Genomic DNA, 26,769 nt, shown 5'->3' with positions numbered 1-26,769 from the left:
AAATTTGAGCGAGTAAAGGGGGAGATTTGAATGAGTGAGGGGGAGATTTGAACGAGTGGAGAGATTTGAGTAAGGAGGAGGTTTGAGCGTAAGTAGGGCAAGATTTGAGTGAGTGAGGAGATGAGTTTTGAGAGTGTTTGGCAGACTGGAAGGTGGACTGCTCATGCCAAGTCTCAATACTTGAAGAGATCAACAGTTTACCAATCAGTTAACGGTCCCATCATTTCACAAGTGACGATACTGAACATAACGTTTCATGTCAATGACCTTACACAAGAGTAACATTGAAGCACATTGTTAGCTAGACATCAATTCAAGGATGATATCTAATCAGGGCCACAAGTTTCTGCTAAGGGGCTTTTTGTAACTGAACAGGCCGTATCTTGACCCACAGATCTTTGAACATATGTGACAGGATATCCCATGAAACAATGGGATCCACAGTGCAGGATTTGCTTTCTTTTCCTTCCTTCACTGCCACCATGCTGCCTCATCGTTAGGACAATCAGGCTCAAAGGGAGATGGCAGGACTGGCTAATACTCTGGCGTCAGTGGTTCAAATTCCAGCATGGCAATTAATCAATCTGGAATTGAAAACCAGTCTCAGATCATGACAACTATTGTTGATTGTAGTAAAAAACTCATCATGGTTCACTCATGATCATTGGAAAAGGAAGCCAACCTGAACAACTGGTAGCAAGCTCCTGTCATTTGTTATAGCTGCACTTCAATGAAAAAAGAATATTCCTGGGAAAGGTATATTCTCTGCCTGGCAGTCTGCCAAAGATTGATTTGATTTGATTCATTCTTGTCACATTATTAGTGTACAATGAAAAGTATTGTTTCTTGTGCGAGGGAGTGCAGGATGTAGTGTTACAGTCATAGCCAGGCTGCAGAGAAGTATGAATTTAATATGAGGTAGGTCCATTCAAAAGTCTGAAGGCAGCAGGAAAGAAGCTGCTCTTGAGTTGGTTGGTACATGACCTCAGATGTTTGTATTTTTTTCCTGACGGAAGAAGGTGGAAGAGAGTACATCCAGGGTGTGTGGGGTCCTTGATTATGCTGGCTGCTTTTCTGAGGCAGTGGGAAGTATAGACAGAGTCAATGGATGGGAAGCTGGTTTGCATGATGGACTGGGCTTTGTTCATGACCCTTTGTAGTTTCTTGTGGTCTTAGACGGAGCATAAGCCATACCAAGCTGTGATACAACCAGAAAGAATGCTTTCTATGGTGCATCTGTAAAAGTTGGTGAGAGTCATAGTGGACATTCCAAATTTCCTTAGCCTCCTGAGAAAGTAGAGGTGATGGTGGGCTTTCTTAACTATGGTATTGGTGAGGAGGGTTCAGAACAGTTTGTTGGTAATCTGAACACCTAGAAACCTGAAGCCCTCGACCATTTCCACTTCATCCCCATAGCTGTAAACAGGGGTATGACCTCCCCTACGCTTCCTGAAGTTGACGACTATCTGCTTTGTTTTGCTGACATTGAGGGAGAGATTAGTGTCGTCGCACCAGTCCACCAGATTCTCTTTCTTTTTCCTGTACTCCATCTCATCATTGAGGGGACAATTAATCTCTAATTTCAGTGGATGCAAAATTTAAGTACATCAACCAAACTCAACCCACCAAAACCAGACTCCAAATCTAAAAGTTCCCATATTGGGCAACTTGATTCCATGTTACCATTCGATTCAGCAAATTTATTACAAAGACTTCTGAGCACCAGCATACTGGTCCTGTCAAAGAGAACCACAGAAATGCCTTAAAGCACAGTCAGCCATCAAACCACAACTTCTGATTTCCTGTTTTAACATGAGTTAATGTGTAATAATAATGCTTAGCATAATTCTATTGCATATAAATATATTCTGTAACTATGTTGGTGCGAAAGAACTATTGCTGATCCCAAATAAACATCAAGGGGAATACAGAATCAAAGCAAATGCTAAAACTGCAAATGTGAGAGAAGTAGTCCCTAAGATAACTCAACTCTTGGACTAGATCACTTTTCCATTATTATCTATCTAAATCCAATTAAACCCAATGAAAGTCAGTGAACGGAATGTCGAAAGGTGCAGTTCGGACATTGTATGACAAGGAAAACTATGGAAAGATATTGATTTTTGATATGTGAGCTAAGAATGTTATCTTTAAATGACTTTAGAATAATAATCATATCATTTAATATTAAGCTGGATGATGCATTTACTAGTAAATAGAATGAAAAAGATAGGCTTGAATAGTAAACGCATTTGAGAGTGACAGTACACAGCACATGTACATTGACCAGGGACTGGCTTATTAATGGAACATGTTGATGTGTGAAGTATCTTCAGTTTGTTTCATTATTTAACAAAACTGCCAAATCTAAGTTTGTAATTTCATTTGTTTTTTCAAATGTCTTCCTATCTTCCCTTCCTGGGCACTGTTCCACAGCTGACAGCCATTTTTCATGTCTCACCTTTGATAATGAGCCTTGAAGAATATCCAGCCCAGCAGGGTCATCATACACAAATATGATCCCATTGTCATCCTAATGTCCAAATATTGAGATCAGTAGGCATCAATTCTGAGCGGGTCTCTTGCAGATTTCCCTCCTCTTAGCAGCGAGCTACTGACAGTTTTCTTACTGTGGCCACTTTGAGCAAATCAAAACTTTCCAATAACCAGCAATTTGAAACTGTTTATCATCACTGACACTGAGTAAACAGGAGATACTTCGTGTGCACCTATTCAATCATTTTTGTCAGCGTATTAATAATCAAAATAGATTGAAGCAGATTGTTATGCAAGTGACTCCACCATTCCATCACTCCATAATTAGGAGCTGCGCCTTCAGCTGCTTTGTTCTGTGATACCCTCCATAAAACTTTCCTTTAAGGTGCTCCTTAAAAGCTGCCTCTTTGATCAAGCTTTCATCGTAATATCCCCTTTTGGCACTTGATAGAATCCCTACAGTGCAGAACGAGGCCAGTTGGCCCATTGAGTCTGTACCAACTCTCCAAAAGAGCACCTTACCCAGACCTTCCCCTCCATCCTGTCTCCATAACACCATGTATTTACCACGATTAATCCACCTAACCTACACATCTTTGGTCACTAAGGGGTAATTTAGTATAGCCAGTCCACCTAACCTTCACGTCTTTGGACTGTGGAAGGTAACTGGAACACTTGGAAGAAACCCACGCAGACAAAGGGTGAACGTGCAAACTCCACACAGACATTCACCCAAGGTTGGAATTAGGGCTCTGGTGCTGTGAAACCATGATGTGGAGATGCCAGCATTGGACTGGGGTAAGCACAGTAAGAAGTCTCACAAACTCAATTTACAATTTACGACACACGACAGCTCAGAGTCGCTGAGCAGAGACTGATAAAAGTTCCGCACACATGAGGACGGTCTCAACTGGGGTCTTGGGTTCATATCACACTATCTGTAACCCCCACTGGGTTTGCAAAATCTCACTAACTGTCCTGGCTGGAGACAATACACATCTCTTTAACCTGTGTTTAACCCTCTCTCCACTCACATTGTCTGTACCTTTATGATTTGATTACCTGTAAAGACTCGCATTCCAACCATTATTTTGTAAATTGAGTTTGTGTCTTTATATGCCCTGTTTGTGAACAGAATTCCCACTCACTTGATGAAAGGGCAGCCCTCCAAAAGCTTGTGACATGTGCTACCAGATAAACCCGTTGGACTTTAATCTGATGTTGTGAGTCTTCTTGCTGTGAAGCAGCAGTGCGAACCACTGTGCCACTATGTTGTCAAATTCTGTTTGATAATGCTTCCAACAAGGGTTTTGGGTCTTTTAATGACATTAGAAGTACAAGGTAAATTAAATTTGATGTAATGAGTTGAAATAATGTGGTATAGAAACACCAACAGCAAAACCCAAGGCAATTTAAAACAAAATTATTTTGGTATAAGTGGGTGACACTTATACCTTTATCACCTAACCATTGTCATCCTGAGATAATGAAACTATTTTTTTGCAAACAAATGGTTTGCTGGGACACTTCAGAGGACGTTAAATGTCTGTCAAGCAATATCAAATCAAATAACTGAAATGATCTGAGTATTCGGACAGAATGATTTTGTCTGTGATGCTCATGAAGTCTCCTGTGAACCAAACTCCTTGACCATGGCTTTGAACATCTTATAGCACTACAGTGCAAAATCTATGGCCTTTTACCATGCTGTTTGACCGTGCTAACAGTTTTGGAAATGCTTCCCGCAGCACTTGGATTGAAGTTATGCAAAAGATTTAGCACCCGACTGAAGGAATAGCTCCAGGCTGTCGCAATATCACTTTTTTTACAAGCTTGTTCAGAAACGGTGGGTAAATTATGCCATTTGTTCAACACCATGTATCAGGTGGAACAAAGTCTGCCAGTCATGCAGCAAAGGAAATAATTATTGATTTCGGAAGGTGGAGGTGAGCTGCTTAAATTACTGCATATACCATGGTCAACAGTGAACAGGAATGGCTCGTATAGTTTTAGTATTCCACTTGGTCTTTAATTTGTGTAATTTTAGTTTTTTAATACTGAGTTCAGCTTAAATCTGTTTCTTGCCTTACATGGAGGTTGGTTTGAGCCAGTAATGGCTTAATTGAGTCCCTCTACATCCTATCTCTTTGACCCCATCTTTGGTCACCTGTCCAAATAGACCCTTTAGCGACTTGGATCAAATTTAGCTTGCTAATTGCTCATGTGAAGCGCCTTCGGACATTTGATGATGTTAAAGGTGACATACAAATGCAAGTTGTCATTTTTGTAGTGTCATTCGATGTTCTCTAACTGGCGGGTTGTTCTTCATTGTAGCATGTGGACTATTGTGAAAGTCAAGAGAGTATAAATTTGGACTAAGAGACCCGTGGAATGTTGAGGGGTAGCAAAGTTCATGTTTTAGTCTTAGAACTCAACCCTGATTACAGGGCAGGGTAGGTGTAGGAAGATGCGGCGGCGTGGGCTCGTTGGGCCTGTTTCCCGTGCTGGGTTGTTCTTTGTTAATGTGCAGATCACTAAGCTATTGTGCCTGATTTTATTGATCTTTTAAGAGAGAACAACTTAGTTGAATATTGGGCACAGCTGAGTACATGATTTATTATACTTCAATGATGCGGGAAGTAAAGATATTTCCTGCGTATGTATGTGATTGGCACTGTCCAGAAAGTGTATCTCAGTGCTTGCACACTATTTCTGAGCTTGAGAAGCAGCTAGTGACAGTGGACATATGGATTCTTGGAATACAGAGCAAGATTATTGCTCCTAGCTTTTTATTCCAGATAAATGCACACGCTCGTAATGTCCAATGAATTAAAACTCTGTAACAAACTAACCAAAACACAAAACATTTACAGTGAAATTATCTTTATTAGAACAGCACAGTACTTCTTGAAATACAGATTTTTTTTAGTTATTAAGTTGCCCAAGAAAGTGGAGGTCAGTTGCCTACTTGAACTGCTGCAGTCCCTGAGATGTAGGGCCATCTACAGTGCTGTTAGGGAGGGACTTCCAGGATTTTGACCCAGCGACAATGAAGGAACAGCAGTATATTTCCGAGTCTGGATGGTGAGCGACTTGGAGGGAAACCTTGGTGGTGTTCCCAGGTGTCTGCTACTTTTGTCTTTCTAGATGGTAGTGGACATTGGTTTGAAGGTGCTAAGGAACCATGGGTGAGGGCCTGCAGTGCATCTTACACACCACTGCCGCTGTTTGTTGGTGGTGGAGGGATAAAATGTTTTTGGAAAGGGTAGCAGTCAGGCAAGCTGCTTTGTCTTGGTATATTAAGCTTCTTGCATATTGTTGGAGCTTCATTTATCCAGGCAAGTGGACAGTATTTCATCACACTCCTGACTTGTGCCTTGTAAATGGTAGACAGGCTTTGGGGAGTCAGGAGGTGAGTTATTTGCTGCAGGATTCACAGCCTTTGACCTGCTCTGGTAACCACAGTATTTATATGGCTAGTCCAGTTCAGTTTCTGGTCAATGTAACCCCCAGGGTGTTGATAGTGGGGGATTCAGTAAAGGTAATGAGATTGAATGTCAAGGGGCAATGGTTAGATCTTTTCTTGATCATTGCCTGGCACTTGTGTGATGTGAGTGCCACTTGCCACCCCAAGACTGGATACTGCACCAGTCTTGCTGCATTTGGACATGGACTGTTTCAGTATCTGCAGATCATCTGAGAACATCCCCACTTCTGACCTTATGATGAAAGGATGGTCATTGATGAAGCAGCTGAAGATAGTTGGGCCCAGGACACTCCCCTGAGGGACTCCTGCAGTTTGTCCTGGAGCTGAGACAATATTCCTTTGTGCCAGGTACGACTCCAACCACCAGGGGAATTTCCCCGATGCCATAGACTCCAATTTTGCTAGGGCTCCTTGATGCCATACTCCATCAAATGCTGCCTTGATGTCAAGAGCAGTCACTCACATCTCACCTCTTGCATTCGGCTTTTTTGTCCATGTTTGAACCAAGGCTGTAATGAAGTCAGGAGCTGGGTGACCCTGGCAGAACCCAAACTGAGTGTCCGTGAGCAGTTATTGCTGATTAAGTGCCAATTGATAGCACTATTGATGATCCCTTCCATCACTTTACTGATGATTGAGAGTAGACTGATGGGTTGGCAATTGTCTGGGTTTCCTGTGTACAGAACATACAGGGCAATTTTCTATGTTGCCGGTAGATGCCAGTGTTGTAGCTGTACTGGAAGAGCTTGACTCAGGGTGCAGCACATTTTGGAGCACACGTCTTCAATACTATTGCTGAAATACTGTCAGGGTCCATAGCCTTTGCGGTATCCAGTGGCTTCAGCCATTTGTTGATATCACATGGAGCGAATCGAATTGCCTGAAGATAGGCATGGCAATACCTAGTCTAATTCTGTTCCAATAGCCTATGGTCTTATAATCTTATCTGCCTCCATCAAACTTATTTCCTTTAAGAGCATGCTACTGTCAGCATCTCCCAGGCATTAAAAGAAGCAGTGATACCAAGAAGCGTGGGAAATGTGCAGGCCTGCAGATGAGAGTGAAAGAACGCGGTTCCAAGGGCCTCTCCCTGGCTTCCTCCTGACAAATATCCAATCCCTGGAAAACACCTAGATGAACTTAAAGCCAGGCTCATTTTTCAAAGGGAACTGAGACTGCTATGTGCCCTGTATCACGGAGACATGGCTCACTTCTGCTTCATTGGACTGTGCCCTACAACCAGAGGGCTTCTCCATGCACTGAATGGAGCATACACTGGCCTCAGGAAAGCCTGGGGAGGTGGTGTCTGCCTTCTAATCAACACTTCTTGGAGCCTAGATGAAGCAACACTAGCGAGTTTCTGCTCCCCAGAACTAGAATACCTGACACCAAAAATGCTGCACCTACTACCTCAGGAGTTCACATCTGCTATCCTGACAGCAGTTTACATTCCATTTCGGATGGGAAGGCTGTGCTGGATAAAATATACACCACCACAAATAGCCTTGAGACGAAACATTCCGAGGCCTTAATCATCGTGTTTGGGAACTTCAATCAGGCCAAGCTCAAGAGTGCCCTACCAAGATAACATCAACATGTCTGTTCTACCAGAGGCCCAAACATTCTAGACCACTGCTACACAAATATCAAACACTTTGGCAAATCAGATCACAAGGCTATGCTCCTGGTTTACAAGGAAAAGCTGAAAAGGGAGAATCCATCAAAGAAAGTCATGTAACGTTGTGGGCAGATGTTTGAGGGCAAATCACCATCTGGCACATGGGAGACTTTCAAGTGTAAGTTGATAGGGATTCAGGACCAGCACATTCCTGTAAGAATGAAGGATAAGAATGGCAAGTTTTGGGAACCTTCGATAATGAGATATTTGAGTCCAGTCAAAGAGAAAAAGGAAGCATTTGTCAAAGCTAGGAGGCTGAGAACACATGAAGCAAGTGTGGAATACAAAGAAATTAGAAAGAAAATTAAGCGAAGAGTAAGAAGGGCTAAAAGGGGTCATGAAAAAGCGTTGGACAGCAGGATTAAGGAAAATCCCAAGGCTTTTTATACATATATAAAGAGCAAGAGGGTAGCCAGGGAAAGAGTTGGCTCACTCAAGGATAAGGGAGAGTATCTAAGCATAGAGCCAGAGGAAATGGGCGAGGTATTAAATGAGTACTTTGCATTAATATTCACCAAAGAGAAGGACTTGAGTCGGGAAAAGGATGTGTAGATAGTTTGAGTCATGTTGAGATCAAGAAGGAGGTATTGGGGTTCTTGAGGAACATTAAAGTAGACAAGTCCCCAGGGCTTGATGGGATATACCACAGAATACTGAGAGAGGCAAGGGAGGAAATTGCTGGGGCCTTGACAGAAATCTTTGTATCCTCACTGGCTGGGAGGTTCCAGAGGATTGGAGAATAGCTAATGTTGTTCCTTTGCTTAAGAAGGGTAGCAAGAATAATCCAGGTAATTACAGGCTGGTGAGCCTTTCATCAGTGGTAGGGAAATTATTGGAGAGGATTCTTCGAGACTGGATTTATTCCCACTTGGAAATAAGTAGACATAGTACTGAGAGGCAACATGGTTTTGTGAAGGGGAGGTCATGTCTCACCAACTTGACCAAGATATTCGAGGAGGTGACGAAGATGATTGATGATAGTAGGGCAGTGGATGTTATCTACATGGACTTCAGTAAGGTTTTTGACAAGGTCCCTCATGGCAGACTAGTGCAGAAGGTGAAGTCACATGGGGTCACAGGTGAGCGAGCAAGGTGGATACAAAACTGGCTTGGTCAAAGAACACCAGCATCTCCAAATCATCGGTCACATAAGACAGAGGGTAGCAGTTAAAGGTGTGTTTCTGGAGGGCTGTAACAAGCGGTGTTCCTCAGGGATCAGTGCTGGAACCTTTGCTGTTTGTAATATATATAAATGATTTGGAGGAAAATGTAACTGGTTTGATTAGTAAGTTTATGGACAGCATGCCTTAATGATTATCTTCTGGTCTGACATCCATCATTATGAAGTACTTCGACAGGTTAGTCATGGCAGAAATCAATTCCGGCCTCTCAGATTGCCTGGATCCACTGCAGTTCGCCTATCACTGCAACAGGTCCACAGCAGACACCATTTCCCTGGTCCTACATCCAACCTTAGAACACTTGGAGAACTAAAACACTTATGTCAGACTCCTATTTACTGACTACAGCTCAGCCTTCAACACCATTATTCCTCCTATACTCATCTCCAAACTCTGTGGCAGGGGCTCGGCACCTCCCTCTGCAACTGGATCCTGGACTCTCTAACCCATAGACTGCAATCAGTAAGGATAGACAGCAACATTGTCCTCCATGATCATCCACAACACCTGTGCCCCACAAAGTTGTTGTCTTAGCCCCTTACTGTACTCCTTATACACCTATGACTATGTGGCCAAATTCCCCTCCAATTTGATTTTCAAGTCTGCTAATGACAGCACCGTTGTGGGTCAGATCTTAAACAATGACAAGACGGATTACAGGAAAGAGATAGAGAATCTGTCATTGAACTGGTGCAATGACAATAATCTCTCCCTCAATGCCAAAAAATAAAGGAGTTTGTCATCGACTTTAGGAAGCAGAGTGGAATATATGCCCCTGTCTACATCAACGGGGATGAAGTGGAAATGGTTGAGACCGTCAGGTTTCTAGGTGTCCGGATCACCATCAACCATCCTGGGCCCTTCACACAGTTAAAAAAGCCCACCAACACCTCTAGTTTCTCAGGAGGCTAAGGAAATTTGGCATGTCCGCTTCAACTCTCACCAACTTTTATAGATGCATCACAGAAAGCATTCTTTCTGGTCGTATCACAGCTTGGTACGGCTCGTGCTCAGTCCAAGACCGCAAGAACCTACAAATTTTTGTGAATGAAGCCCAGTCCATCATGTAAATCAACCTCCCATCCCTTGACTATGTATACATTTTCTTGGCAAAGCAGCCAGTATAATTAAGGACCCCACGCACTCCAGACATTCTCTCCTCCACCTTGTTCTGCCGGGAAAAAGATACAGAAGTCTGAGGTCATGTACCAACTGTGTCAAGAACAGCTTCTTCCCTGCTGCTTTGAATGGACCTTCGTCACATTAAGTTGCTCTTTCTCAACACCCTAGCTATGCCTGTAACACTACATTCTGCACTCACTCCTTCTCTATGAACGGTATGTTCTGTCTGTATGGCATGCAAGAAACAATACCTTTTATTGTATAACTAATACTTGTGACAATAATAAATCAAATCAAATATGTACACCAAATAGTACACCAAAGACAATGTCAATTCACTCAACTGCAAGTTTGGGATGGTTCCCATGGTGCGCAAGACATGGGTTGGGGAGATGGGTGGGACATAACTGGGGTCAAAGGTCACAAACGTGCCTGCTGACGTCATCATCCTGTTGACAATCGCTTCCGAGACGTTCGCTTTAGAAATAGACGCCGGCGGGCACGGGGCACCGCTGCAAATCAACGCCCAAAACATTCATCAGTAACACCTCCTTAAAAGCCTTTCTACAAAAGGATGGATACTCCATGCACCCTTTGTATTCCCCATCACCTTCTGAAGGTCGAGATCAGTTTTAAATCCAGCGCTGACCAACAACGTCCGCTCCTTCCCGTCCTGGCAGAGGGCGGAGCCGGGTTCACTGGAACGGAGTGCGCAAACGTCAAGGGGGGGCGGCGGGGCGGGGAACGCCTCAGATAGACATCCCAATCAGATAGACATTCCCATCACTTGACGGAAGGCGTTTGTGGCGTCACAGGAGAAGGCGGGACTTCCGGGGGGGCCGTGGGAGGCAGGGCTGCGAGGTGGGTGGGACGGAGCCCGGCCCTGACAGCTTCCGGTGTGCGCGCGGTCGGTTTCAGTTACAGGCGGTGCATCAGGTAAAGGAGCCGGGTCGGGCAGAGCAGTGAGGAGGGAGGGGGGCTTTGCGGAGGGGACACTTTGTCATCGTGTTCCTCTATAACTCCTTTCTTTTTTAAGAAGAGAATCTTAAGCGCGTGTTTTTTTTTAATGTAGTCCGTTCCTTGTTCTTTATTTTCAAAGCACTTCAATGACAGGCTTTTTTTTGAAGCTGATGTTTTATAGAAACTCTCTATTCAATGCAAAGCAGCGTTTTAGCCCTTTCTGCGTCCTGCTGAGTCATAAAGAAAGAGAAGGGAGGGGGAAAAAGAATAGAGCCTAGTTACTGGCTGACAATTCACTCCACTGGCCCAGGCCTCGGCATAACGGCCTATTTAGTCCCAGTCAGACAGGAGAGGGGGGGGAAGGCTCTTTTTGTTTAATTGAAAATCCCTGCCACACTGCCTTGCTCGACAGTGTTGTATCCTTTTGCCCTCGTCTGCTATAGATGTAAACCACCTCGCCTCCTCCCCTATTTTGTAAGTTAGATGGATTTGTCTGCTGTTGTAACAGGCTGCTGGCCAGGATTTTGGTATACGATGGGGTTATTGTGATTCGTTAGGGTTGAGGAGACCTCCAGAGCAATTCACGATTTACACCTCCAGATATCTGATGTATCTATATTGATTATGTGTACAACTATATGCGCGTATTTATATGTGTACAACTTGTATAGCTGACACGGTTGGCATTTAGAATGACTTCCAGTTCAAATAAAGTGTATTTAAGACCCTGAGAAGAAAATAACTTGTGACCCTAATCTAGTGTCTTTCAGTGATTTAGCATATGTGGTATAATAAGCATAATATGTTGTAAATTTGCACTGTCATGCTAAAGAATTGTTAGTTTTGCTTTCTGGGTGGGGGGTGGTATCATTCTAGTTGACACCACCATTGGGTAGTTTTTGCTGGTTTAGTGCAAGACATAGCTATGCAAGAGCTGATTTTTGAGGTATGTTCTTTTAGGTGAAAAATATTGATCACGTTTGCTTCATTGGCAATATAATTTCACATATAGGAGCTGTACTTCTGCTAGATGGGATAACGGACAGACATGTTCAGCTTTGAAGGCGAGTTCAAAACGCGGCCCAAGGTATCTCTTGGTGGAGCAAGCAGAAAGGTTAGTAATCACTTGCTGTTAGGAAGTTTTAACGTGCAATGAATGGATTTAATACAATTTTGAATACAATTTTTTAAAATGTGTTATGGTGATCTGAAAATCCAAGCTCTGGTGTATTATCAATTCAGATGATATAAATAGTGAAGTTTGAGTAGCCATGAATAATTCATGAACTTCCCACCAAAAAAATGAAATGTATCTAAATAGTACCTTTCACAAAACTGGGATTTCCTAATGAAGTGCTTATGTGGAAATCAGAGAATCCAGACAGTGCAGAAGGAAGTCATTTGGCCCATCAAGCCTGCACTGACTCTTTGACAGATTCCCCTGCCCTATGCCCATAACCACTAGGCACATTTACTGTAATCCTCCAAACTCATCTTGGGATACTAAGGGGCAATTTTTGCAAGGTCAATCCACCTAACCTGCACACCTCCAGAGAAAACTGGAGCACCTGGAGGAAAACCATGCAGACACAAGGAAAATGTGCAAACTTCAGTCACCAAGACCAGAATCCAACCAGGTCCCTGGTGCAGCAGTGCTGACCACTATGCCACCTGCACTGCTGTAATGTAGGAAACATGGCAGCCAGTTTCTACCCAGCAAGCTCTGACAGACAGCTAATTTAATAATGGCCAGCTAATTTCTTTTTGAGATAGTGGTTGAGGGATAAATGTTGACCAGGACAGTACATTGGTGCCTACACATTATAATGTGTACAAGAGTGTATTTAATTTGAAGATAATTGAATGTGGAGAATAGTTAACTTCACATTTTAATGCTGTGTACTGAATTGTATACATAATTATTTTTGGTTTTTGTTACTGATTTGAAGAATGTTCAGTAAGTTTTGTTTGTGAAAATTATAGTATCGTTCTTTCATTGATATCCCAGTTTTGTTGCAATATTGCAACAATTCAAAAAGCACGGCAAGGCAAACTAATCTTTGCAAGAAAAACAGAAAATGCTAGAAAATCTCAGCAGGTCTGACAGCATCAGTGATTAGAGCTTACCTCTGAAGGGTCATCCTGACTCGAAATATTGGCCCAGTTTTCTCTCCACAGATGCTGTCAGACCTGCTGAGATTTTCCAGCATTTTCTGTTTTTGTTTTATATTCCAGCATCCACAATATCTTGCTGTGATCTTTGCAAGTGCTCTTTATACCTTTCAAAAATTAGTGTTGCCTCTAATGTGGTGGTAGAATTGTACACTTAATTAATTTGAATATTATGAGATGAACTTGTTTGGCTAGTTAAGGGGAGTAGATGTTACTGTACATCACGAGTATTGGCTAGTCTTTTTGTATGCATTACCCTTCCACAAGTCACATAGGGCAGTCTAATGGCATGGTGGTTAGCATTGCTGCCTCTCAGTGCCAGGAATCTGGGTTTGATTTGCAACTCGGGTCACTGTGTGGAGTCTGCACATTCTCCCTGTGTTCGTGTGGGTTTCCTCCACATACTCCGGTTTCTTCCCACAGTCAGAAAGAGGTGCTGATTAGGTGTGTTGACCTGAACAGCGCTGGAGTGTGACGAGTTGGGGAATTTCACAGTAACTTCATTGCAGTGATTTAAGACAGACCTACCATCCCAGGAATCAACCTGGTAAACCTTTGCTGCACTCCCTGTATACCAAGGGCATCCTTCATTGGATGTGGGCACCAACACTGCATGTAGTATGCCAGGTGTGGCCTTGCCAATGCCCTATACAGTTGCAGTAAAATTTCCCTTTTCTGTACTCGAATCCTTTCTCTGTAAAAAGCCAGCATACCATTTGCCTTCTTTACTGCTTGCTGTACCTGCATGCTTATTTTCAGTGTCTAATGATAGAGATTTGTTCTATGATAGAGGTTTATAAAATGTTGAGAGGAATAGATGGGGTGGATCGTCGGAGGCTATTTCCCAGGGCTGAAATGGTGGCTACGAGAGGACACAGGTTTAAGGTGCTGGGAAACAAGTACAGAGGAAATGTTGGATGTTGGGGAAAGTTTTCACTCAGAGGGTGGTGAGTGAGTGGAATCGGCTGCCATCGGTGGTAGTAGAGGCAAACTCGCTGGGGTCTTTTAAAAGACTTCTGGATGAGTATATGGGATCTAATGGCTTTGAGAGTTACAGATAGTTCTATGGCTTGGTAAGTGTAGATGTGAGCGGCGCAACTTGTGGGTCGAAGGGCTTGTTTGTGCTGTAGTGTTCTATGTTCTAATGCACAAAAACACCAAGGTCTCGTCGACTATTCACCTCCCTCAATTTACACCCATTCAAGTAATAATCTGCCTTCCTATTATTGATACCAAAGTGGATAACCTCACACTTATCCACATTATGCTGTATTTGCTATGCATGTGCCCATTCACTCAGCCTATCCAAATCATGCTGAAGCATCTCTGTATCCTCCTCATAGCTCACCCTCCCATCCAGCTGTACCATCTGCAAATTTGGAGATAATACACTTACTTCCCTCTTATAAATCATTAATATATAATGTTAACAGTTGGGGTCCTAGTACAGATTTCTGTGGTTATAAGACCTGTATCATTTTAATTATGCTTTAGCCTATTAATGCCTCATTTCTCCCTCCTTTTTGAAACTTTGAACAATTGATCCAAAAAATCAAGTCCAACAAGAATAAAGGTCTCCATTCATTATTAAGTCCTAACTTGAGGCGATTCTATCTTTTTTCTATCTTTGCAACATATGTGGAGGACTTTGTGCTCCTTCTCACGTAGTGCGGAGTCTAAGCTCTTCAGAACTGATATTTTGTTGTGGAATTTAGGTTTTCTCTTTTGTTTTGGTGGTTTTGTTTTATTTCTCAAATCAGAATAGAAAATGCTGAAAATATTGAGCAGTCTGATCTCCTGCAAGGAGGCGTAAAATCCACTGCTAATTATTGTCTTACATTTTCAAGCTGGTGTATGAAGAGTAGGAAGACCGAGCTGGCTAAAGTGAACTGGGAAATTAGAAAAGCAATGGCAAGCACTGAAGGGGATATTTCATAACACTCAGCAAAGGTAGATTTCAGTAAGAAAGAAAGACTCCAGAAGGATGTGCCGTCCGTGGCAGTGGCACAGCGGCAGGGACCCAGGTTCGATTCCCAGCTTGTGTCACTGTCTGTACTGAGTCTCCCCATATCTGCGTTGGTTTCCTCCCACAATCTGAAAGATGCTGGTTAGGTGCATTGGCCATGCTAAATTCTCCCTCTGTGTGCCCGAAAGAAAAAGATTGGACAGAATTTAAAATCCAGCCAAGAATGGTTAGAAATGTGAGAAAGCTGGCTGGATATGTAGGAACTTTTGTTTAAAAAAAGAGAGTTAATGAAGTGAGCGTTGGTCCTCCAGAGAGAGAGAATCTGGAGAATTATTAATGAGAAATAAGGAAATGTTGAACAGATGTTTTGTCTATCTACATAATAGAAGTCACAAATAGCATGCCAGAAGTACTCCTAAATAGAAATGATTGAGAGGAAGGAACTTCTAATAGCAAATTTAAGTGCCGTATTTCATAAAAGGAGGGAGATAGGGCATTAATATAACATCTGTCATAAGGAAAATGTGAGAACCGACTGTTAGGCTATAGCAAGGCACTTGGAAAATTTGAATAAAATTAGACAGCATGGTTTTGTGATGGATAAATTATGTTTGAATAATTTATCCGAGTTCTTTAAGAAAATAATAAGCAAAAATTAAGGGAAACCTGTAAATGTAGTGTATTTGGATTTTCAAAAGACGTTTGGGGTGGCATAGTGGTTAGCACTGCTGCCTCACAGCACCAGGGATCTGGGTTCACTTCTGGCCTCAGGTCACTGTTTGTGTGAGGTTTGCACATTTTCCCCATGTCCATGTGGGTTTCCTCTGGTTTCCAACCACAGTCCAAAGATGTGTTTGTTAGATTGATTGGCCGTGGTAAATTGCCCTTTAGTGTCATGGGAATTAGCAGGGTAAATGCCGTGGGGACCTGGGCATAGAACTTGAGTGGAATTGTTGTCAGAGCAGGACCAATGGGCCGATTGGCCTCCTGCACTGTAGATATTCTATGATTCATTTGATAAGGTGCTACATCAAATGTCACTGCACAAACTAATAGCTCAGGGTGTAGGGGACAACATATTAGCATGGATAGGAAATTGGTGTGCCAGCAGCTTATACAACTGTGTTATAGAGGGACTTGGTATCTTGCTACATGAATGGCAAAAAGTTAGGTTGCAGGTAAAGCAAGTGAGTAGGAAGGCAAATCGAAAGTCGACTTTATTGCAAAGAAAGTGGAATATACAAGTAGGCAAGTTTTGCTGCAGTTGTACAGGCATTGATGAGATCACTCTGGAAGACTGTGTACAGTTTGATCTCATTACTTAAGAAGGGATATAATTACATCAGTTCAGAGAACATTCACTTGATTTTCTGAGATGAAGGATGAATGTGGTTGTCTTATGAGAAAAGGTTGGATCTGTAACTGTTGGAGTTTAGCAGAATGAGAGGTGATTTTACTGAAACGTATAAAATCCTGAGGAGTCTTGACTGACTGTTTCCCCATGTGGGAAAGACTAGAATTAGGAGGTGTCATTTAAGACACGGATGAGGATAATTTTTTTTTTCTCTTTAGTATTATTAGTCTGGAATTCTCTTCCCCACAGAGCAGTGGAGGTAGGGTCATTGATTACTCTGTCATCTAACTCAGCCTTAAAAGTATTCAGAGTATGGGCAGTGGACAGGAGTGTAAAGTTAGGGCCATAATCAGATCAGTCATGATCTTATCAAATGGCTGAGCAGGTGGAATGGTCTGCTTCTAATTTATATGTTCATATCTGTGTGTTTAATTCTAAACTAGTTAATTCCAAACTAACTCCTTTTACTGGGCATAAATTTTGTGAACTATAGTGATATTGGATAGTGCGAACATTGTTATGGACAACACTAATATTTCCTACTTTTTCTGAAGGAAGAGAAAGCTTCACTGCTGCATCGAACGCAGGAAGAAAGGCGGAAACGTGAGGTAAAATAGAAATTTTATTCACATTGATTTAAAACAAGAAATTTTGTGCATTTGGTAATATATTTGTGCAGTGCACTTCTCCTGTTTGATTCATAAAAAACTCTATTCCCTTAAAGTAACATTTTAGAATTAGTACATAAATTACTTTGTAAAATCTGAAATTTTGTAATTGTTGTAACTGAGCGTAAAATAAACTTGCTAAATGAACATTGGCATGGTACACAGTGGACAGCATTGCTGTGTGGGGAGGGCCTGTCAGAGTCAGTTTAGATTCAATGGGCCAAATGGTCTCTTGTGTACTGTAGGGATTATATGATTTTAAACTGTTTTAATGCAGCACAATATAATGGGTTGTGCATAATGTAAAACAACTTGAAGATGAAGGTAAAGTAGATATTGTAGGATGTGGTCAATTAATGAATAAAGGCTATAACTTTCTACTTATCAATGTTAAGCCATGCTACTGCTAGGCAACTAAGTGTACCTTTCCAATTTTGACACACCATGCCATTATTGAGAGCTCTCAGGACAGATAGAGGCTGTAGGAAAGCAAGATAAACACTAAAGCACCTGGACTCTGTCCCAGTGTGAACTTAACAGAAGCACCCAGTAAGAGAACCAATATACTCCCCCTCACTCCCTCATTCGCTCATACCAACCACTTTTTGCCTTTCTTAAACAGTCTGCTCCAAATTGAGTTTTTTTGCTGTGGGCTCCACTTTATAAGAACTTTGAGCCAACGGTGGTTCAATCACTTGTCTTATTTTAAAAGGACATTGTGCGATCCAGCCTGACACCTAGTTCTCCAAACAAAAGTTATTTTAATTTTTTTCCCCAACCCTTCAACTCTTGAAAGTGATGGCTCATAGATTTTGGAGATGGCATTGACTCTCCAATACCTCCCAGACAAAAGCTTTCTTTGAGTCTAAGCTTGAATCGTGAAATAGTATCGATGTTCACCAGACATTTGATTGAAAGAGTAGAATTGGGACTTGATTATACTTTACCTCTGATTCTTATAAACATTCATACATTTCCCACCTTTAGTTTTGATTCTAATGTGTGGTCGTGCATGGATAATTTTTTTTGTTTTGCATATCATTTTGTTTGAGTTACTGATTTTAAAATCCCGACACCAGCTTCCAATAAACGAACAGGTTAATGACTATAGCCTTGAGCATCATAAAATGCAGTTTTACGGCACTATTAAAGTGTTTGTCCTTGGTTTACTGAAGTGACCTGTGGCTTTAACGGAGCAATAAAGAGAGTTGCAGTTCCGTGAAGTATTTTTGATATTGTAGAATGTCGTTCAGCGAGATAGATTAGGTATATTTTCATTTGCAAGCTGTTCAAATCAAACTTTCAGTATCTGAACCTTCACATTAAGGTGTCCACTTGCATCAGAAAAACTTACTTGTACTGGCTAACACTTATATTTGCAATTTAATTAATAGAAGTTTAAATTATTTTCTTGCATCTTATTAAAATAATTTGTTACTAATTTTAGCATGCATACCCCCAACCCAAGGGTCTGACGTCTGATTAACATTTTGTGAATTGGAAGACAGGTACACAATGAAAGGACAGAATCACAGGAATGTCACATCTCAGAGGAGGCTCTTCAGCCCATTATGTCAACACTGGCTTTCTGAACAATTCATTTCTGCCATTCCCTGCTTTCTCCCCATAACACTGCACATTGTTCCTTTTCAAATAACAGTCTAGTTCCCCTTTGAGTGCTTCAGTTGAATCTGCTTCCACTGCACTCTCGGGCAGTGCTTTTCATTCCTTAATCACTTGCTCCATGAAAAGGATGTCTCTTGTTTTGCTGTTGCTTCTTTTGCAAATTACTTTCAATCTGCGCCACCTTGTTTTCAATCACTTCATAAGTGGGAACGGTTTCTCCCTATCTGCTCTATCTAGACCTCTCATGATTTTGAATACCTTTATCAAATCTCCTCTTGGCCTCCTTTTCTTCAAAGTCGTTTTTCTGATTTGTCTTCGTAACTGAAGTTGCTGATCCCAGAAACTATTCTCAAAAGTTCTGCACTCTTTCCAGTTGCTTCAAATCTTTCCTAAAATGCAACACCCGGAAGTGGACACACACTCCAACTGAGGCTGGACTGGTGCCTTACGTAACACACATCAAACAAAAACAGAATGCTGGAAAATCTCAGCAGGTCTGACAGCATCTGTGGAGAGTTGCTTTATACAGTTGCCTGTTTCCACCAACTTGTCTTTTTGATGGTTTACATGAGGCCTTTTCAAAGTGGGGATTGCAACCCATGGGTGGGTTGTGGACAGGTGTGAAATGGTTTGCGGTGTTCCTCAAATATTGCCTGACTTGAGTATCGAGAACTGTATGCGCTACTCTAAATGCAGCCAAACCCCACTGCCTAAATTTTTTAATCCCTTGGAACAGTAGTCTCTGACCATGAGAGTCAACAGTGAACTGGTCAGTGTGCCTTGAATGTGCACTTGGTGCCAAGCACCTTGCATGTACTTTTGGTGCGAATTCACTTGGAAATGAGCTTCTTTGACTTGCAAGCAAGACGAGGACTGTGGACATGGATCACTTCATTATGAGAACGAGACAGTCAGAGACACTAATAAGCATTGTATCTACTGGCCAGAACCTCACATTGGAATTCGCTGGAGAGAGCTACGGACGGAGCAGTGTCACTGTTAACTCTGCACAAAGCGCCAGGGCTTCTAGTGAACAGCCTACAAAGAAGAAACTAAAACAGGGAACAAAGCAGTATAAAGATGATGTCCTGAGGTATGGTTTTGTCAATTGCACCATTGCAAATCAGGATGCAGAGCGCATCTGTGTTATATGCAGAGAAATACTGGCAAATGAGAATGTAATACTGCAAAGCCACCTGAAGACTAAGCGTGGTAACCCCGAGGGGAAAAAACTATTCAGTTTTTTAAAGGATGCAGCAAGAACAGAAATCATTTGCTCAAGTTATTAGCAGAAAGTAAACATTGAATAACAAAGTGTGATTATCCTCTTGCATGGTAGCTTATCGAATAGCTAAAGAGAAAATGCCCCACACTGTTGCAAAGAGATTAATTCTCCCTGCAGCATTAGACATGGCCTGCACGGTCCTAGATGAGAGGTCAGCTGTAAAGCTGAAGTGCATCCTACTAAGTGACAACACAGTGACTCGCCGAATTTGTGATATTTAGAAGTACAGCTTATTTCTCATTTAATGTTAGTTTGGGAATTCTTGATACAACTGGATGAAAGTACAGATGTTGCAGATTGTGCAACCTTGTTAGTTTACATTAGGTATGTTTGGCTCAATTAATGTGCTAAAGATTTGCTGCACTGCTTGATGTTACCAACAAACACAATTGGCGCACAAATCTTTGTGGGCTCGACTGAGTTTTACTTGCAGAGAAATCGCGAGTGATGGGGAGCTAACATGATTGGGAAGAACAGTGGAGTTAAAATAAGGATTAAGGAGGCAGCTGGTCGGGACATTGTTTGGAATCATTGCTTTATTCACTGCAAGGCATTGGCATCAAAAGGAATTACACCTGCGCTTGAAGTAGTGTTGAAAGAAATTGTGAAAGTTGGGAATTTCATGAAAGGCAGCATGTTCAATCCCAGGCTTTTCGAGGCTCTGTGTTCCGAAATGGAGGCTGCACATTACTTCGTCTGGAACAATAAGTGTGTATGTTGCTTGTTAAGGGGTCAGGTGCTTGGCAGAGTTTGCAAACAGAGGTATGAAAGGCACGCTTTCCTTCTTGAGAAACCATCCCTTCTGGCTGGTTTGTGTGCTGATGAACATTGGATGCTAACCCTGTCGAATCTTGCAGATTTTTTTTATTGTTTAGTTCTAAACAAATAACAAAAAATTCCAGGAAAAGAATTGGTTTTGGCACTGGGAACAAATAGATGCTTTCCGAAATTCATTGAAAGTTTTGCAAATGCGAGTAAAAAGCCAAAACTACTACATATTCCCCACACTACTACAGCACATTGTTTTCTTCAATGTTAAGAAAACAATGTTAATAAAGCAGCTGTCAATAGACTGATGAACCTGATTCAGTCACGTCTGGTTGTGCAGATCATCAGTTTTTGTCTCGACTTTCCAGAGAATTTTCAGATTTTAAAAAAGGAGGTGGGTGAAAAATTCTTTTGAGTTTGAGAGCCCAGAATCGCTTATTAATTTACAGCTGACTTCAAATGAGGAGACTGAGCTGCTGTACCTGACTTGTGGCAGCACCTGTTAAGAACATGTCACAAGTCTATGATGTCATCATTCTGGATCAGTCTCTTCCAGGAGTATCCAATGCTGAGTAAAAGGACCGATTTGTTGCTGTTGTCGTTCACGATGACCTGTACGTGTGAAGGTGAAGACAGCACAAAGAAGCTGGCTGGACTCTACACCTGATGTGCATGTTGTCCCCTCATCCTGTGAACCTGTTTGGAGTGAGATTGTGAGGACCAAGCAGACTGGCCTATTGCATTAAAGGAGGTGGTGTGGGCCCCAAAGCTCCTTCATTTGGCAAAAGTGGAGGGAAATGTTTTGAAAAGCAGTATTCTACACTGTCCTTCTCACAGATCACCAAAGTCTAGCTCATTAATAAATATCAGGAAAAGCAAGGGTCCACACACTGACCCCTGGTGATCTCTACTACAAACTTTTCTCCAGCTGAAAAACCCTCCATCAACCATACTCATTGCTTCCTGCCACTCAGCCAGTTTGTATCCATATTACGAATGTCCCTTTTATTCCGTTACCCATAACTTCACACACGTGTGTTATAAATACTGTATCAAAGGCCTTTTGGGAATCCCTGCATACTGCATCAACAGCATTGCCCTCATCATACCTCTCTGTTACTTCTTCATAAAAATACTTCAGTTTAAAAAATACGATTTTCCCTTAAATCCACGCTGGCTTTAACTAATTAACGCATATTTATCCATGTGATAATTTTGTCCTGAATTATAGGGGGGGGGGAACAATTTTCACAAAAGTGCTGAATTGGCAAGAATGCATGGTCTAGATCAAGACTTTTTTCAATGCTGCTATAGATACGAATCTCCCCACTCTGTGCAATGCAGAGGTCACAATTGTGAATGTCATTAAAAACCCATGTACACGGGGCCTATTCACGCCAGAGTTTGACAGCTTTGGAATCTGCACATGCGCAATGCCCCCAATATCAGTCTCCCTGTTTGCTGGTCTCCCTCCAGACTGATCCCCATGCAGGGTGGCAGTGAAACCTCCACCCCCACCAATCGCCCTGTTGGCACTGCTTGATGCCTAGTGAGCAGTGCCAAGGTGCCCCTTTGACATTGGCACTTTGCCCCTTGGGCAGTGCCAGTGACATTGCCAGGCTGCCCATGCCCAGGGGCACCACCTCCTGCACTGCCCAACCCCCTTGAGGCACCAATCACCTGCCCTCCCCCTCACTCTGGTGGGATCTCTCGCTAGTTCCCCGATTGTGGGGATCTACTCTGAACCCTCCCTCTCCTGGTAAGATGGGAGATGCTATCAGGCCTGGCAAGTTACGTGCCAGGCCTGATAGAGTACATTTAAAATAGATTAAAAATATGTTTTAAAGCACCTGCGCAAGGATATTTTGGCCTTGGAAGGAGTGCAGAGGAGGTTTACTAGGCTGATACCGGAGTTGAGGGGGTTGAGCTATGAGGAGAGGCTGAATAAACTAGGCTTGTACTCGTTAGAGTTTAGAAGAATGAGGGGAGATCTCATTGAGACGTATAAGATGATGAATGGGATGGATAGGATAGAGCTGGAGAGACTCTTCCCGCTCAAAAAAGACAGTAGGACTAGGGGGCACAGCCTCAAGATAAAGGGGGGGGGCGGTTTAGAACGGAGTTGAGGAGGAACTTCTTCACTCAAAGGGTGGTGAATCTCTGGAATTCTCTGCCCGTTGAAGTGGTGGAGGCTGCCTCGCTAAATATTTTTAAGAAGCGGGTTGATGGGTTTTTGATAAGAGAGGGGATTAAGGGTTATGGGGAGAGGGCGGGAAAGTGGAACTGAGCCACGACAGATCAGCCATGATCTTATTGAATGGCGGGGCAGGCTCGAAGGGCCAGATGGCCTACTCCTGCTCCTATTTCTTATGTTCTTATGTTCTTACCACCAGTTTCCAGTGCAGTCCCAATTGCGCTTGTCCCCTGGTTCTAGGAGGTGCGCGTGCGTCGGAACACGTGCGAATCCTGCAAAATGGCTGACACGTGTTTCTCCTGGCCTGATCTGCCAAAACATTTGTGGGTCGTGATGGGAGAATTGCCCCTAATAGTTTCTAGAAATTTCTCCACCACTGAAGTTAAACTGACTGACCTGTAGTTGTTGGGCTTATTTTCATACCTGTCTTTGAACGAAGGTGTAATATTAGGAATTCTCCAGTCCTCTGACACTACACCGGAGCCTAAGAAAGTCTGGAAAATTAAGGCCAGTGCCTCTGCAATTTCCACTCACTCACCTCTATCCCTTGGATGCTTCTCACTTGGTGTAGGTGCCCTAACAATTTAAGTCAAGAGAGTTTATCCAATACCGCCTCATCGGTTTTAAGTTCTTCTAATGTCTGAAATACCACTTCTTTTAACATGGGTAACATCATCTTCCTTGATGTAATGTATTCATTTGATACCTCAGCAACGCCCTCTTCCTTTGTGTGAATCTCTCTTTTTTTTTGGTCCCTAATCTGTTCTGGTTTTCCTTTCTTGTCACCTTTTTTACTGTTCATATGACTTTGAAGCCTTTGGGATTCTTTTATATTGGCAGCCAGTCTCCAGTCATACTCCCTCTTTGCTTCTCTTTTTTGCTTTTTCACCTTCCCTCTGATCTTTCTGTATTCAATTGTATCTTCTACCTGACATTTGTCATAAGCACAATTTTTCTTCTTTATCTTGGATCTCTTTTTTTTTGTCATCCAAGGAGCTCTGGCTTTGATGGTGCTTGCCTTTTTCTTCAAGGCAGTGTACGTTGACTGCCCGAAATAGCCTATTACATAGTTACTGTTTATCCTATAACCTTTGACTCCCAATCATTTTTACCCCATTGCACTTGGCTTTTCCCCCAGTTAATTATTCTTGCTGTGGATCGTTCTTTGAGCTTTTCCACTATCACCCTAAATCTTGCAATACAATGACATGTTTCCTAAATGTTCTCCTTCTGTCAGTTGATTCACATGGAACATTTGATTCCCAAGAGCCAATGTCATCTTTTACTTTGAACTGTAAGCATACTGCTGTAGCGAATCTTCCTGAGCACACTCTAGGAACTCTGCCCTTTACAATATCACTATCCCAGTCTATATTTGGATAATGAAAGTCCCTCAATTATTCTGTAATTTTTGTACCTCTTAATTTCCTAGCAAATTTCCTCTGCATTACTCCTAATAGTTGGTGATGTACAGACAACACTGGGCAATGTAAATGTACCTTTTTGTTCCTTAGCTCTAGGAGGTGGGTAGTCCTGAGAACGAAACAGATGAGAAAAAGATGGTTGGGCGAATAGATCTTAGCCCAGAAAATTGAGATGTAGAATCTGTGTGTTTGGAGTTAAGAACAAACAGAAGGCATAAAAATCTGCCGTGTCTAGTTTATAGGTCTTCTAATAGTCGTCATTACTTTGTGCAATGTATAAGTGAGGAAGTTAAGGAACATATAACAAGGAAATTAAACAATTTTGCGTGACTTTAATCTTCATATAGATTGGGCAAACCAACTTGGCAAAAGGGCATGTTCATGGAATACATTTAACAAAAATAGGTTGAAGGACTAAGTTATTTTGGATCTCGCATTGTATAATAAGACTTGGTTAACGAGGAACTTTCCTACATTAGATTAGAATTCAGAAGCCAGGCATCTGGCCTGAGTCCATGCAGGCATTTCAGCTCCACTTGAGCCACCTCCATCTTTCATCCTCTAAATGCACCATCACAGCCATTTATTCTTTGCTCCCTTATGCTTGTTCAGTTTCCTCTTAAGTTACTCTTGTAGTGAGTTCCACATTTTCACCACTCTTTGGTGAAGAAGGTCCTTCTGAATAGGATTTCTTGTTGACAGACTCTGGTTTGCATGTTCTCCCCGTGTCTGTGTGTTTCCTCTGGGCGCTCTGGGTTTCCTCCCTCTGTCCAAAAGATGTGCTGGTTTGGTGCATTGGCCTGCTAAATTCTACCTCAGTGTACCTGACCAGATGTGCAAGTGTGGCAACTAGGGGATTTTCATAACTTTGAAGTGTTAACTACTTGTGACAATAATCAATAGCTTGAGTTCTGCCCTTCCCCGCAACAGGAAACATTGTCTGTACTGCAAAGGATCCCCTGAGGAAGTGTGGTCATATTATAAGTTTGAGAGAGATGTGGTTAACATCTGAAACTCAGATCTTTAAAATTTAAGAGCACCAATGGAGGTGAAGCTCCAGTTGCCCTATGGGATTGGGAAATCAGACTGCAAGATGTGGTAGATAAGCAATGGTGAACATTTAAAGAAATAATTCACAATTTCATATCCATTCCATTGAGAAATAAAAACTCCAATGGAAAATTGATACATCTGTGGCTTAATAGAAGTTAAAGATAGTACTAAAATTGAAAAAGGCATTTTACAAGGTTGGCCGAATATTGGAAGGGTTTTTAAAATCAGTAAAGTTTTTGCAAAGATGTAAAAGGACGAGGTTAGTGAAGGTAAGAATGCTGTGGAGGCAGACACGAAAAATTATAATGAGATCAAGGAAACAAAATGTTCTATTTTTTGTGCCTGACATTGCAGTAGAAAAACAGAAGTAGATTAGGAATCCGTTTTATTGAGTGTACTAACTTTGAATAATTAATGATCTAAAAGAGAAGTATTGGAAAATTAATGGAACACCAAGTGACAAATCTCCTGGACCTAATAGCCAACACCCTAAGCTTTTAAATGAGATGGTTGCAGATAAATACAATGCACTCGTTTCGATCTTCAAATTCTTGTGCATCAATGGGATATGGGGATGGGATGGGAAAGTAGAGTTGAGGCCGAAATTCAGTCATGATCTCATCGAATGGCAGAGCTGGCTGGAAAACCTACTCCTCCAATTTACTTTCTTTATGTGAGTTATATTTTCCCTTTCTCACAATTGTCTCCGAGCTTGAGTAATTTTTAACAGCAAAATAGCAATTAAGTTTGTACTGAGCAAGATAGGTTGGCCTATCTAGTTTCTTGTTTAGTTGAACTGCTTGCTGTGTGCTAGTGTTGCCAGCATTTGACTTGTAGATTTTGAGTAGCAAGTGGCAACCTAAAAATGAGTTTAGATTCTCCAAGCGCTGTTTGTTGGTGAGGTTTGCCATTACGATGGGGGAACTGGCAAACTTTTACACCTGGCTGCTTTGAGTGACTTGCATGGTGGGAACCACAATTGTGCACAACTAAACAGATATAACATCAGCCGTCAGTGGTGCTCTGTTGTAGGGTCCATACTGATTATTGTTTCACTTCAACTTTTTACTTTCACAACTCAGACTTCCCCCAAAGAAGAACCCAATTGCAGTTGGTGAACAAGATTGGAATTTGAACTCTGGCTGAAGTGTTTGTTCTACTTTAGATGTGTTCTTTGAATGTTCTATTATAGGTATTTACTTCAGTCCCTAAAGATAATTGAACTGCTTATTGTGTTTGTATTAGTCCCAAGAGAAATCAGTAGATCTATTCACTTTCTGATAGTTTCCCAGAATGTTTCTGGTAGATGAGAGTTATCATGCATTATGAAGATAA

General features: G+C 42.0%; 1 protein-coding gene across 2 annotated transcripts in view; it reads left to right on the top strand.

Moving 5' to 3' along the window:
* Nucleotides 1-10,839: 10,839 nt before the first annotated feature.
* The window catches only part of ube3c (ubiquitin protein ligase E3C), a 147,028-nt gene continuing 131,098 nt past the window's right edge, over nt 10,840-26,769 (top strand). The window contains exons 1-3 of one of the 2 annotated variants that reach the window (XM_080212861.1): nt 10,840-10,900; nt 11,937-12,038; nt 16,971-17,024. In XM_080212861.1, the coding sequence (XP_080068987.1) occupies nt 11,973-12,038; nt 16,971-17,024 (120 nt within the window). In that variant the 5' untranslated portion in view covers nt 10,840-10,900; nt 11,937-11,972. Of the gene's footprint in view, nt 10,901-10,949; nt 11,399-11,936; nt 12,039-16,970; nt 17,025-26,769 lie in introns of those variants that run through there. The other variant, XM_080212854.1, reaches the window with a different exon arrangement.

This window comes from Carcharhinus amblyrhynchos, chromosome 2 (assembly GCF_965287045.1).
Source record: "Carcharhinus amblyrhynchos chromosome 2, sCarAmb.v2.hapA, whole genome shotgun sequence".
Classification (NCBI taxonomy): Eukaryota; Metazoa; Chordata; class Chondrichthyes; order Carcharhiniformes; family Carcharhinidae; genus Carcharhinus; species Carcharhinus amblyrhynchos.
The sequence above is the reverse complement of the archived record's forward strand: the minus strand, read 5'-3'. Positions and strand labels throughout refer to the sequence as shown.